Consider the following 14257-nt stretch of genomic DNA (forward strand, 5'->3'; position numbering starts at 1 on the left):
TTAATTGTACCTCAACGTAAACAATATTTCTTCTGTGTGAGTTTGTGGACTTATCTTTATACATGCTAATATCTTGGGTTTAGTGATGCATTGTGGGATCAAGACTAAATTATCTTAATTACTGGACAGGTAGCCATGACAGCCACAAGGTCCGGCAAGTGCCTGATCCTGTCGGATCTCGAAAGCTAAGCAGGGCCAGGCCTGCTTAGTACTTGGAGGGGGGTTCACCTTGGAAGACCAGGGGCCATTAGTCTCATCCACTGAGGTTGCACAAACCAGTGTGGTCTTAGTGTCATTCCCAAGCTCAAATAAATGAGGAGGGTTGCATCAGGAAGGGCATCCAGTGTAAATCTTGTGCCAAATCAATCATACAGATCAATAGATTTGCTGTAGCAACCCCTAAGGGAAGCAGCCAAAAGGAAAAAAAAGAATGGGTAGCCATGGATTTTGTACAGAGAATGAATCCTAACTTTGGTGATCTGATTTTTTCTCGTGTCACCACCATATTTTTAAGAAGAAGTCTTAACAACTATTGGATGAGCAGAGTTAACTGTTCTGCTCTTCAGATTAAAATGAAAAGAAGCAAACTGGAAATATGTGCTTTTTATTCTATATTAAGTTGTCCCACCCAAACAGGTGCAACAAACCATTCAGAGGAGTAAGTCTTTTCTGCGTCTGGTCTAATTAGGTAAAAGAAATGAAGTTGCTTGTAATTGTTTGTCATGAGAATGTCTACCCTCTAAAGTAAAGCAAATAGCAAAATGTTTGAGATAGTAGATATTCATCTAGATCTCCTGGTGCATTATGTAGCTATGTACATGTGTACTGTATGTCACATAGTTGCCTCTAGGGGGAAATCATTACACACAGTTAAAAAGTGGATGCACCAACCTTAAATTCTAATACTTTCTTTTTATTGAGTCTTAAAGTCTAAAACTGTAATTTCCTATACTCTATAATGATTAAGACATGTGTGTCATATGTGCAGTAAAATGAATATATGCACCTTTTCAATCCCAGTCTTTCTTCAGAGGCTTACTGGTTGCATGAAAATCCCTCCGTGAAAGCAAGGCTGAAGCCTCACTTCAGGATTACAGCTTGGGGAAGATTTAGTGACTGACACATGTTGCACACCTCTCTGTAGGTCTTCTCTAAGGGCAAAAAATAAATAAGAACCTGCCACACTGAATCACTGGACATATACTAGGATGATGAGGAATGAACTTTCAGGATGGGAAAATCGTTGCCTGATCTCATGTGGGAAGACTTTAAATGGAAAAGGCGTATATGCTGACATTTTTCAAGCTGTATGAGCGAAGCTATGCTCCAAAGTCACTGAAGAGTCCAGCAGAGAGAGTGGGACGGTGGCTTCATGTGGTGTGATCGGGACCAGAAAGTTGGACCCAAATGTACAGTTCAGGGATGAACATCACCCCAGCGATGGCACCTCTGTCTCCAGGGCTGAGTGGCAGCCCACCAGTGTCCTCTCTGTCACCTAAAAAGACCACCTTTCAGTCTTTGGGATATTTGTCATCAGGAATGTTCTCCCCCTCATTGGATAAGGGCTTCTCAAACCAGGGGAAACAAGCCCCAAGTACACTGAGTTCACCTGCACCGTCCATTATGAGCTCTCCAAAACTCTGGCAGAAAGCATCCATCTCCAGGCTTGCAGAGGAGTTTTTCTGGATTGGTGGCAGTGTGGTAGCACAGCCTAAATGGAGGCTTGGACAGTTTGGTAAGACTTGCTGATGACTCATTTAATAAATTTGCTTTGAAACACTCCCTGCATAATGTCAGCATATTTAGTAGAAGTTCCTACCTACAATCTACTAAAACTGAAGTGCAAATTATTGAATCATTTGTTGATATTAGACACATACCACATGCTGTATATACAGTGCTGTATATTAAAACATGACTTGTGTATTTAAAATGTCAACAAACATATTTTCTTGCAAGCGGTCTTTAAAATGTGGGAGTTCCCCATATAACAGAGCAGAGAAGTAGTGAGACATGTGAGTAGATAATGGACATATGGACAGTAGACAATCCTTTAGGATTAGCCTGAATGATTTGCCAGGTTGTGTCACATGTATCTGAGCTTCAGATTACAAACAAAGGTTACCTGCTCTGAGCACACAAAACAATTGCGCCACTTTACCATGAAGAACAATGACCTGAAAGTTACAGTAAATCAATTGGCTCTGAAATATTATTTCAGTGTGTACATATACAATAAATGTTAAATTAAATGAATTAAACACCTTGTTTTGAATTCAATTAGTAATTGGTGGATTTATTTTCTAGACAAAGGTAATTTATGGGCTTCTTTCCTTCTTGTGCCTCTTATGATTAACACATATACAGCTGCTTAAATTCCTGTGTGACGCAGACTATAATCTCATGAACAAGTGCTTGATGGTAAACCTTTCCTTCTCTCAGCTGCTTCAGGGAATCCTTAGGAGTTGTCATAATGTCATAATGAAATCACAACACGTACCGCACGTATTACACACTATTTATATTTGAAAAGCGCTTTTGACTGAATGAGTTGGAAAACTAAACAGGCTTTGGTACCAACATTCTTCATCTTCCTCGAGAGAAGCAGGGGATGAATGGACTTTCTCTAATGTTGGCAGGAAATAACGGTGTGATTATCTCAGTGGATTTTTGACAAGCTTGACTACGAAACAGGGTCAGCCACTTCACCCTTGTTTAATAATGTGTCTCCCTGTGCTCTCATATAGTGGAGAGGTGTATGTGCTCCATGCAGAATGGCACTCAGATGACCAAACTGAAAGGGAAGAAGAATGGGCTCGTCCGGTTCTTTTACCTAGACGATCACAAGTCCTGTATCCGCTGGCGACCCTCCAAGAAACATGACAAGGCCAAAAGTGAGCCTTAACCACTTTTTTCAGCTTTTCTTTTTGTGGTTTTGGAATAATTGAACCTCCTCTTCTTTCAGTGCAAGGGTTTGCGTATGGCCAATCTGACAAAGACTGGAATTACACAACTGGTTCAATAGCCAATCACTAGAAACATTGATTAAAAACAGAAGAAATAATGGGAAGCTCTAAATTATCATCACAACTTTTCTTGTCCTACCTGTTTCAGTAACTATTGATTCCATCCATGAAGTCTGTGAAGGGAAAAAGTCAGAGATCTTCAGGCGTTATGCAGACAACCGCTTCGACCCGAACTGTTGCTTCAGTATTTACTACGGGGAGCGTGTGAAGTCTCTGGACCTGGTCTCCACCAATGCAGAGGAGGCCCGCACCTGGATAACTGGACTGAAATACCTCATGGCTGGCATCAGTGATGAAGACAGTTTAGCCCGGAGGCAACGCACCCGTGATCAATATCCTTTGTCCTGCCACTCATACATGTTCAGTCTCTAAAATTGTAGTGTTCTCACACTAAATTGAGAATATTCAGCTCATGATCCCCGAAGTGTCCTCCTTAACTGTAGCTTACATGGTTACAACAGACTTTTTCTGAGGCTGACAAAAATGGGGATGGCACCTTGAGCATTGGAGAGGTTCACCAGCTGCTCCACAAACTCAATGTGAATTTAGCAAAGCAGAAAGTCAGGCAGATGTTTCAAGTAAGACTAACTTCTACACAACTGCAAAGAAAGCTTCCACAAGTTTAGTGCACGACCCATCATCAATGGTACCTCTGTGTTTTTAGTATATGTAGTAATCTAGCACCACTAACAGACTATAGTACCTCCTAACTTCTGTGCTGCCCTGTTAATGTCATATCTTCTGCATTACTGGACAAAATTTCATTCCAATCCATCCCATAGTTTGAGATGGATTGCCAAAGTAGTAGACAATGCCAAACTAATAGCATGGTTTAAAATAACTAAAGATGTTTGTATATGCACAGAGATTTCACAAATGATTTCTTAATGTGCTGGTGCTTTGATCAGGCACCCTTCCTCAAAGTACAGACTGGCAGAAAAAAGACACCAGGAGGAAAGAAGGATTAAGTCTTTAAAAATGAAGAGGTTAAAGATGGGAAATCCTTGATGAGATTATTTTTCTTTTTGATTTTCACTTGATTTTTCTCAGAAGTACAAAGACAAAAGGACAGATATACAGCATTTGCAGTATAGTGCAGGCGAATGTCACTGGAAGACCAAATGGCTGCTGCTGAACAGATGGCTTTAGTTGCACTGTAATATTGCTTTAGTTCAGTAGCACAGTCCTTGCTTCCCGATGATGCCAATAACTGTAAATGAGATTCAGTCATTGATGGTGATAGACATGTGTCTTTCAGATAGATATATGGAGCTACATATTTTTCTTTCCCATGGTGGTTATCTCAAATCACACAAACTGAGAATTATCATAAAATCCTACCGCTCTCTGTAGGAAGCAGACACAGACGAGATCCAGGGCTCTCTGGGCTTTGAAGAATTCTGTTCGTTCTATAAGATGATATCCACTCGCAGAGACCTCTACCTGATAATGATCTCCTACAGCAATCAGAAAGAAGTCTTGGATCTTCAAGACCTTGCACGCTTTCTGGAAAATGAACAGAAGGTACAACAAACTGTGTAGAAGAAATTATACAGATTTTAGATGGTCATCTCTTTTTACAACAATAGCTTCACACTTTCATTACATACTGAAATTGCATGTCTTGGTGGTAGTTTTTACTGTTTGTAAAAGTCTACTGGCAGTTTTTAAAGGTGTGATTTAAATGGCAGTTTTTGAAGGTGTGATTTAAAATACCTTAGAACTTAAAAAAACTTATTACTGTAAGCACTCAACTGCTGAAACATGTATGTCAAAAACTGGCTCCATTGCTCCATTTCCAAATGATGATGACTTTCCTGATGTTATTTTATTTACAGATGCGAGGCCTATCCAGAGAGCATCTAGTTGACATAGTGGCCAAGTTTGAGCCATGTCCAGAGAATCTGCAGCGTATGGTAATAGGTATTGATGGTATGGGGAACTTGCTCATATTAACATATATAACAGTATACAACCAGTGAGAAGCATCACTAATGTCACATGTGTCGCTTTGATCGGGCATCAACCCACATGTGGTCTGAACCTTTCTTCTTTCAGGTTTTACCAACTACATGCGGAGTCCTGCAGGCGATATCTTTAACCCCGAGCACAATCAGGTGAACCAGGACATGACACAGCCTCTGTGTAATTACTTCATTGCCACATCACACAACACATACCTGACAGGAGACCAGCTGCTGTCTCAGTCTAGAGTGGAAATGTACGCGTATGTTCTCCAAGCTGGCTGTCGCTGTGTTGAGGGTAGGAGCCTCCAAAACCACAATTTCAGCTGACTTCACTGTGATTTCATGACAATTCAGAGAAGCTGAATCACTCATCTCTAAACTCTTTTGTGCTTCTTTCTTTCTTCGGTCTCAGTGGACTGCTGGGATGGGCCAGACGGAGAACCCATTATCCATCATGGTTACACCTTGACATCAAAAATTCTCTTTAAAGATGTGATTGAAACAATTAACAAATATGCCTTCACAAAATCACAGTAAGTGTAACTGGGTCCTGATATTGGTATAGTTTGTCAACCTATTACAGTAAGAAGCATGATGTCTGTACCATGCTGGCCCTGTAGCTCAGATATTATCCACCTCACCCCCTAGGTACCCAGTGATTTTGTCCATAGAGAACCACTGCAGTGTGCCTCAGCAGAAAAAGATGGCTGAGTATCTGAAAGAGGTGCTACAGGATAAACTGGACCTGTCCAGTGTCAATGCTCATGAATGCAAGAAGCTGCCCTCTCCTGAGATCCTGAAAGGGAAAATTTTAGTCAAGGTAAAGTTTGTTTTTATATCAATATGCATTAACCAATACTATTAAATATTATGCTAAATGGATATTCATCCAAAGCAGTTATAATATACAGCACACAGGGCACTTTTTTTTTTTTTTTTTTTTTTAGGGGAAAAAGCTGCCTGCAAACCTTGATCCTGAGGTAGAGGAGGGTGATGTGTCTGATGAAGACTCTGGAGATGAGGGAGAGGATGAAGACGATGATCAAAACTCACAGGTAAACAAAACTTTAAACCATAGATATTTAGACAGACAGGCACATACATAGATACCTCTAATTGTCAATGATGCTTTTCTGTTTTAGGATGAAAATAGTGTTACTTCTGCTAATCAGCCCAAAAAGAAGAAGCGATTTGGCAGATCAATCATAAGGAGCTTCAAACGAAAGGTCTGACATCAAAGTATTTAAACTTCTTTCCTCCACTTTTCCACCCCCCTGCCTATGATAGGAACAAAAATAGTGCATTTGATAGCTTATTGTTCAGACCAGTTTGGATTTAAAAAATGTACATTTTTTCAGAGGAAAAAGAGAATCCAAGTAAGAAATAAGGCGATGTCTGATGGAGAATCAGACTTCAGCAGCAGCAGGGAAAGAACACAAATTGTTTACCATCCCAAGTAAGTCTATTAATTAATGAATTAAGAAGTTTTATCTCTTAATGCTCTTAGAAAGATCAGTTACACTTGTACGTTATATTGTGTCGCTCAGGAGGAGGAAAACAATGAGGCTGTCTCGTGCTCTGTCTGACCTGGTGAAATACACAAAATCTGTTCGTGTACATGACATAGAAACGCAAGGTAAATTCAAGAGGCATAAAAGTGAACATCCAGCTTTAAATATTTGCATATATTTACCACAAATATGTCTTGCAGTTCATTGTAAGTTTTGAGAATGAATCCTTCTTTTCCTTTTTTCTGTCTGGCAGCATTTGCAAACAGTTGGCAGGTCTCATCCCTCGATGAGACTGTTATGAACCAGATCTTGCAGCTGCAGCCACGTGAACTGGTGCGTTTCAACCAGCGCCAACTCATAAGAGTCTACCCATCCAACTACAGAGTGGACTCAAGCAACTTTAACCCACAGGCATACTGGAATGCAGGATGCCACATGGGTAAGAGACTGCAATACAGTCTGAGTATTGAGTCTGAATCTGAGTAGCATGTTTTCATTTGTATATACTTTTGTTTCATTCTAGTTGCAATGAATTATCAAACAGAGGGACGTATGCTTGAACTGAACCAAGCCAAGTTCTCAAGCAATGGAAACTGTGGATATATTCTGAAACCTAAGTGCATGTGTAAAGGTTTGTGTCTTAGCGGTTTGTGCAGAGTGTATTTAAAAAGTGCTAAGTGCACAAGATGCTAGTTACATTTCTTGGTTTTCTTCAGATGCCATTAATCCCATGATGGAGGATCCTCTTCCAGGACATGGAAAGACTCAATTAGTGCTGAAGATTATCAGTGGACAGCAGCTTCCTAAACCCAAAGACTCTGTGTTTGGGGACAGGGGAGAGGTGAGGGCAAAATACATCAGGCATAAAATCCATAGCAATATTAGGGCACTGTTTTAGCACTAAAAAATTTTAACCATGTTTTTACATTTTTCAGATTATTGATCCCTTTGTTGAGGTTGAGATTATCGGTCTACCTGTTGACTGCTCTAAGCAGCAAACTAGGGTGGTGAACGACAATGGTATTTGTGCAAACACTATCCTGCAATTTAAATTATGTACATCAAGTTGTGTAACTTCAGTCTGTGTAACGTCTCTTTAACTGACATTTAGGTTTCAATCCAATGTGGGAGGAGACCCTCGTCTTCAATATTCGAATGCCACAGATCTCCCTGGTACGTTTCCAGGTGTGGGATCATGATCATATTGGGCAGGATTTCATTGGACAGAGGACTGTAGCTTTCACCAGCATGATGCCAGGTAGATGACATAATAAGATGCAAATGCATCCATCTATCCATCAAATATATACACTTATTTATAAGGATCACAGAGAGAGACATGTAGTCTATCCCAGCTAACATTGACTTGAAGGGTACACCCTGGACACATCACCAGTTTTATTCTTTAATTAAATAAAATTAGTTTAACATAATTTTTTATTTTTTTTCCCAAAAAATATGTAGGTTATCGGCATGTGTACCTGGAGGGGATGGCGGAATCCTCCATCTTTGTTCATGTTGCAATCCATGATATACCAGAAAAGGTAAGTTACTTTAAACACTGATTTCAGCTTTTTCTAAAGATACAATCTGAAAACCTTTGGTGTGATTTGTTTTGTGAAAACAGATCAAACCCACAAATGCGGTGCAAGCAGCTAGAAAACACATTCAAAAAGCAGCTCAGAAGCACATGAAGAGTCATCAAAGGCAGTCTTCTCTAGACTTTTCTGTCCAGTCCTCAGAAGAAGGACGTGCCCCGTATTTCCGCAAGGACCTGGATACCATCTCTCAGGACAGCAGGAATGGGGAAATGTCTCCTCTGATACAAGGGCTGGTTGCCAAGGCTGGAATCCACAAAGGGGCCATGAGTGAGCCACTGAGGCGAGCTAACAGAGTTAAAATTCATGAACCACCAGAAACAAGGAGAGGGATATTCAGTCGAATGTCCTCCACTGACTCCCACCACATGGGAGCGGCTCCCTACGTGACAGCAGACAGCTTTGACCTTGAGACGTCCTCCCAGGCATTGTGTCCTGATGGTCCTGTTCCTGAGAATCAAAATGCAATTCAAGAAGAACTGGAGTATGATTTTAATGAACAACCAGAGTCAAACTCTGTTGAGCAGGAGACAGCTGAATCAGAGCAGCCTGAACCATCTGAAGAATTACCACCAGAACCACAGAAAGAAACTTTCACTGAACCTGAGCGACCAGGAGAAGCTCAGAGTCAGCCTGATCCACTCCCTCACTCACCACCTGTGCTCCAGCCTGAAGCCAAATCTCATCCACTTATCCCTCCATTATCCCCCGCCAGGGTTAGACGGACTTTATTGGCTCCTGCCATCCCTCGACCCTCCACCCCCATGCGAACCAAGACCCGCTCACGCAGTTGCCCTAGAAAACAGACTACCTCTCCTCAGTCACCAATGGTGAACTGCAAGCCTGCTTTCCACTGGCAGACACAGGGAGCACAAAACTATGGCAGCTACAGCAACCAGGTGAGACCTATACTCAATGGTCTCTGCCTGTCAGACAGCACATCCAGCAGCAGTGACAGCAGCACTGACAGCCTGGAGTTTGTGCCCTCCTGTTTGCCAGCTGGTGCAGAGCAATGTGAGGGGACCCTGCAGAGGGAGATGAAGGTGCTTTTTGACCAGAAGATGAGAGAGATCCGCTGCAAATCGCCGCTTTTTCTAGATGGTGAGTCATGGATGAAATGTGATTTTCAAAGTGAACCAAAAATAAATACAGAGGTTAAGTAGCATATTAAATCTTGGCTTTTTATGTGTGTGTTTCTGTAGATTAGACTACAGTTTAGATTTGTGACTCCAAAGACAGCAGTCTCTTTCGGAAGGCATAGAAGAAGAGCAGCTAAAACACAAAGGACCTGTGGGAGGACAAACACAAAAGACACCAAGCAATTCTAATTTTCTTTTTGATAAATGTGAAGAAGAAAGAAAGAAGAAATACACAAAGAAGAAATACACAATTAGACAATTTTTATTATTTAAAGTCTGCTGTAATGTTTACAACTCGCACTGTTGTATTCATGCTACTGGAATCTTTACAATCAACACAGTTTTTATGCATGAATTAGTTTTTAAAAAAGAAACTGAATTGCTGAAAACATGGGATGCCATTGCCAACTGTACAAAACAGTGATGTAGAGTCACAGCCATATCAACTAACAGCAAACGTAGAAAGTACATGATCACTATTTGTTAGTAAAACATTCAAGTGTGGATCACTTAAGCAATTATTTTTGTAATATATCTAAACTAATATATGCTTTTTCATTGACACTCTAGCATTTGTACTTAATAAATTGATTATTTTGATAAAATGTGATCAATCAAATGAATTTTTTATTTTTCCTTTTTTACAAATAAGAAAATCTATTTAAATCAATATTTCTATCAAATATTAGAACAAAGTGTAAAAAAAACTATCAAAAATTAAGTTTAAAGATTTGTGGATTTAAGCTACATGTTTCTTGGATGTTTCTATGGTTTTTCTTTATCTTTGTCTACATTTTCCTGGGGTCTGTTTGCATTGCTGGTCCCCAAGCGCAGCCTCAGTTCTTCATTCAGCACAGTGCAGCAAGATTTCTGAGGGAAAGGTGACACAAATCTATTCATTAGTGTTTATGAATTGAATGTAAACATCTATGTGGATGAGAATCTCTCAAGTTTTCTCTTCTGTATTTTGGTAGCCTATGTCCGATGTGAATACTTACAGGTAAATGTTGTTTCTAACTACAACAAATTGCATTGTCTTTAAATTAATAAGCAAATGCCGCAGCCTTTATCCAATTGAATGAACATTAAGACTGGCATAGTTTCTGTAACATTACTTTGGAGTTAGTGTTTTGTTTTTTTGTGACATACCCTCTGCTCCACAGCATGTCTACGACTCTTGAAGGTTAGCTCCAGGACAGCCAGCAGTGTTCCCAGCCCCAAACCAAGAGATAGAATCAGAAATATCCCCTTGATGCTGTGTGTCTGCACAGTTGGAGACTTGGCCTTGTCTGCGATGCAGCTACTGGCCCACCACTTGCTTCTCAGGTAGGCCAGCTCTCCAGCCTCGCTCAGTTGTAGGATTGCCACGCTAAAGTTCTTTATGAGGGATGAGCCTTGTAGAAATTGACAGTTTTGACATGATGTTAATTAATCCATTTGAATATTTGACCTATTTTATTGCCTGTCACATTGTTAAATGAAGTTTTAAAATGAGCAGCCTCACCAAGGGCAGTAGCAATGCTGTATCCCCTCATGCCAATAACTTCATGAGCCCTGACCAGTTCACAGTGACGTGCTACAGCCAGGTCCAGAGAGACAGACTCTCCAATAAAAGCAAAGTTACCCTCTTTTGCACGCCTAACCCCTTCATCCACAGATGACACAAAACTCTTCGATCTCTCCATGTGTTCATAGATTCTGCGGTACACAGGATTGTTTGAATTCTGGTTGAAGGAAATAAATATTAGAGGTGGCTGAAGCTGCAGTGATTAAATGTACAAGCTGTCTAGGAAGTATAGATATTTGAGAGATCTAGACCCTCATACTTGCCTTGAAAAAAGCCAGTGTGGAAGAGCCAGCGAGGCAGCCATACTCAATCATTTCCTGATTGGCCAAGTCCTCAAACCCTTTCACTGTCAGATGAGTGGACTCAGAGCTTTTAGAAGAGCTAAGGTTGCAGAAATAACAAGCCAGGAGAACAATTGTAAACAACCACCAGCTGCAGCAGATAACACGTCCTGATAAAGCACTGGGGTGAGGACCAGCTCCTGACCAAAAGAATTTAAAAAAAAGGAAAAAAAGAAACACATGAGTAAATTTATTGTGTACCGACATTCCTCTCTTTATTTGTTGTACTGTGATGGCTTAGAAACATGACTCAGGGGTCTGGGTTTGCTGTTTAACCTTGAAGTGTCAGAGCTCCAGCTGTGTACCACAAACTGTGGAGGAGGCTGAATCTGTTCTGCTCACTCTGAGGCTGACTCCATTCACATGGGCTGAGCCTACATTCACATAAAAATATTGATTAATGTGAAACAAGACTATACTCAGAGAAAGTGTGAATGAATAAACAACAAATAAATGAACAAATTTAACTACTCGCATCACAAACCTTGCAGCTATAAAGATGCAAGCAGCAGTCCCCAGGTAGGCAATGAGTAAGCCAACCCAGGTCTCGACTGTAAAGGGGGTCAGAAAATCAAATAAGCCTGTTTCCTCTGAGATGTCCTTCCTCAGCAGGATGCTGATACCAGTCTGCATGAAGGGTTTGGTCATCCCCACCACTTTCTCCCGAGCTGCAGTGAGAGTCAGTGGAGCTATCGCAAGGTCTGCCTCCTGTAAGGTTTACATAAATATATAAATCATAGAAACCCCTTAAAGGGTGTAGATTTAACATCACTGTGATTGTGATTTCAATAACAATATTGTTTACGTCACATATTCATATATTTTTTCCACCTGGAAAGAGCAGTGTTTCTGCCCTTTGACTCATCCAAAAGTAGTAGCAAGTTTTCATATACTCACTCCTCTCATGACCTCTCCAATCATCCCATTCCAGTTCCCGTTCTCATCCTGTCTGCCATATGAGCCATCCTTCACCAGCTGCACTCTGTACTTGAAGCCCAGTTTCTTGGCTACTTCAGACAGCAGGTCCATGCAAAAGCCCTCCAACTGTGTTCCTTTAGACACAGTGTATGGCTCTTGCTAAAAGAAATTGTGTAATCATTAAATGTGTTTTAGCTTTGATTTTGCATTTATTGGTTTGGAAGAAACAAATTAATTACCTTTATTGTTGTGATTCTCAGCTCCGATTGCATTGACACTGAGGGGGGAAAAGAAAGAAACATGTCATCATGAGAACTTTTAGATATGGTTCATCATGCCAATGAACACTGCAAAGTTGGGATGATAAGAGGGCAAAATTAATTCAAGGTTTTAAAGTCCCCCAGTGTTTGCTTGTGATGACACGTGATAAGTACACAGTTGTTCACAAACCAAATAGGTAGGACACTACTGGAATAATTGAGCTTGATTAGTAACAGAGCCCCTCGCTGCCAGTGTGGTCCAGACCTAAATTTTTCAACAACTGCTAGATGGATTGCCACAAAATTGTTTATAGACATTTTTGCCCTCCAGAGGATGAAATGTATAAACTTTGGCAATCCCTTGACTTTTCTGACATTAGCACAAAATATTACTGTTCATTAAGTACAATCTCACAAAGCAAATAACATATCATAGCTGTAGACTCTTAGTCTTATAACCTGTTATTCTTATGTTTTTGATGTTTAATTCTTTTCTTTTTCTTCTTTTTTTATAAGTTTGGAATTGTGTTATAAAAAATGTGGAGTCATACAGTGCCTTTGGCCCATTCTTACAGTACCATGCCAGTCATCTTGTCTATAAAAACTGAACAGCTAGGAAGGTCTGAGAAGGCAACAAAAAGTTGGAGTGCTTCAGGATTATTTTTTACTCATTGAAAAATAGCTGGTGTCCAACCTAAATTTAGTAGAATAATAACTTCTTTGTGTGCTGCCCATCTTTGTTCTTTTATTCTGACATGCAGTGATGTCTGAGGTGAATTTTGGGATGCCCGTATTGACCTTGTACTCACAACTGCTTTCCTGTATCCTAGAGATCTGGCCTATTTGAAAATGGTTTGCACCCCAGAGCAGTATGTTAATTCAAAGAGTCTCAATGCCACGGCACTGTGAGATGGGAGGGCAGTCAAAGAGAATCAAAAAGGCTCAATTCAGGCCAAGGCCTTGGGGATGCATCACCACAGGGTGATCCTGACAACCATCAGATCCTCCTTTTCAAAAGATGACACGTATACAAGCTGTTCAAGCCCCTGTCACTTTCTGGCCAATCTGAAACACTGAGTCTTTGTTTGCTTCATACAGTTGATTTATTACCGGTTTTTGTGAGTGTGTCAGCTGGCTTGCTTCCTTTTCTATTTTTCTACATCAGTTGGACAGGATGTGGTGCCACACTTTGATATTCATCCGAGCTGACAGTTTATGTATTTACATCTTGTCAAGCCTGAGAAGTTTCTACCAAATCCAGCAGTGAAAACATGAGGACTTTGCCAAAGGAAAAAAAGCAATCCATCTCTACTGAATTACAAATGCAGTGAGTGGACCAAAGTCTAAGATATCAGTATCTAGAAACAAGACTTCTTTTTAAAATTTGTCATTCAGACTAACTTGTACATCAGTGCACACTCAGTAACTTTGATTTATTATTTAACACAGTGTTAAACAGTTGTGTTAGTATTATTTCTACACAAGTATATATGTCTGTGACAAATCAAACTCACTCACCTGCAGTACACATTCTCATGTTTATGAAAAACCCAAAAGACAATGCAGAGAAGGCAGACAGCATCCTTCCTCTTTTGATTTGCATCCTAGAATTTAGAAACATATCATTAGTGGTGCATCGAAGGGATCATATGCATAATTAAAATGTCTATTAAGATAGTCCTTAATATACATGCTTGATACAAAAGATCAATCAACTTATTGCAATAAATTGTTAAGCCTGATTATCAGTGAGGAGTGTATACAAATGATGGAGGTCTTTACTACCTGACAAGAGTCCAAGACTTCTGGATTGGCACGTCAGGCTTCAGGCAGATACAGCGTGTTCTGAAGTTTTTCAAATTCAAATGTGTTGGGTCCATTAATAAACTTTGTGGGTGGAGAATGTCGAAAAAATTTAAAGGGGTGGAGA

General features: G+C 40.3%; 2 protein-coding genes across 2 annotated transcripts; one reads left to right on the plus strand and one right to left on the minus strand.

Annotated features, from left to right (window-relative positions):
* The first annotated feature begins 135 nt into the window (after positions 1-135).
* Positions 136-9265, plus strand: plch2b (phospholipase C, eta 2b). Its single transcript, XM_026306305.1, has 21 exons — positions 136-154; positions 1394-1735; positions 2748-2894; positions 3115-3358; positions 3475-3604; positions 4380-4550; positions 4865-4958; positions 5085-5288; positions 5406-5526; positions 5642-5813; positions 5941-6048; positions 6136-6219; positions 6352-6449; positions 6541-6629; positions 6758-6943; positions 7028-7135; positions 7221-7345; positions 7440-7524; positions 7616-7762; positions 7969-8048; positions 8132-9265. Exons 1-21 carry the CDS (start codon positions 136-138, stop codon positions 9263-9265), a joined length of 3888 nt encoding a protein of 1295 aa, XP_026162090.1.
* A 741-nt stretch (positions 9266-10006) lies between these two features.
* grik6 (glutamate receptor, ionotropic, kainate 6) lies at positions 10007-13930 on the minus strand. Its single transcript, XM_026306306.1, has 9 exons — positions 13846-13930; positions 12307-12344; positions 12047-12226; positions 11634-11857; positions 11426-11523; positions 11072-11289; positions 10746-10965; positions 10391-10635; positions 10007-10111 (listed from the first exon to the last, which is right to left on the minus strand). The coding sequence occupies exons 1-9, from the start codon at positions 13928-13930 to the stop codon at positions 10007-10009; spliced, it is 1413 nt and encodes a 470-aa protein (XP_026162091.1).
* Between the last annotated feature and the right edge of the window lie 327 nt (positions 13931-14257).

This window comes from Mastacembelus armatus, chromosome 5 (assembly GCF_900324485.2).
Source record: "Mastacembelus armatus chromosome 5, fMasArm1.2, whole genome shotgun sequence".
NCBI classification, from domain to species: domain Eukaryota; kingdom Metazoa; phylum Chordata; class Actinopteri; order Synbranchiformes; family Mastacembelidae; genus Mastacembelus; species Mastacembelus armatus.

What these genes read in the sequence shown, in the direction of transcription:
- plch2b (XM_026306305.1), top strand. An exon ending in ACGATGATCAAAACTCACAG is followed by an intron (nt 6,049 to 6,135) that starts GTAAACAAAACT and finishes TTTCTGTTTTAG; the next exon opens with GATGAAAATAGTGTTACTTC. An exon ending in CAAATTGTTTACCATCCCAA is followed by an intron (nt 6,450 to 6,540) that starts GTAAGTCTATTA and finishes TGTGTCGCTCAG; the next exon opens with GAGGAGGAAAACAATGAGGC.
- grik6 (XM_026306306.1), bottom strand. Translation starts at nt 13,930, where the DNA reads ATGCAAATCAAAAGAGGAAGGATGCTGTCTGCCTTCTCTGCATTGTCT. An exon ending in TGAGAATCACAACAATAAAG is followed by an intron (nt 12,227 to 12,306) that starts GTAATTAATTTG and finishes AATTTCTTTTAG; the next exon opens with CAAGAGCCATACACTGTGTC. An exon ending in GACATGCTGTGGAGCAGAGG is followed by an intron (nt 10,112 to 10,390) that starts GTATGTCACAAA and finishes CCTTTCCCTCAG; the next exon opens with AAATCTTGCTGCACTGTGCT.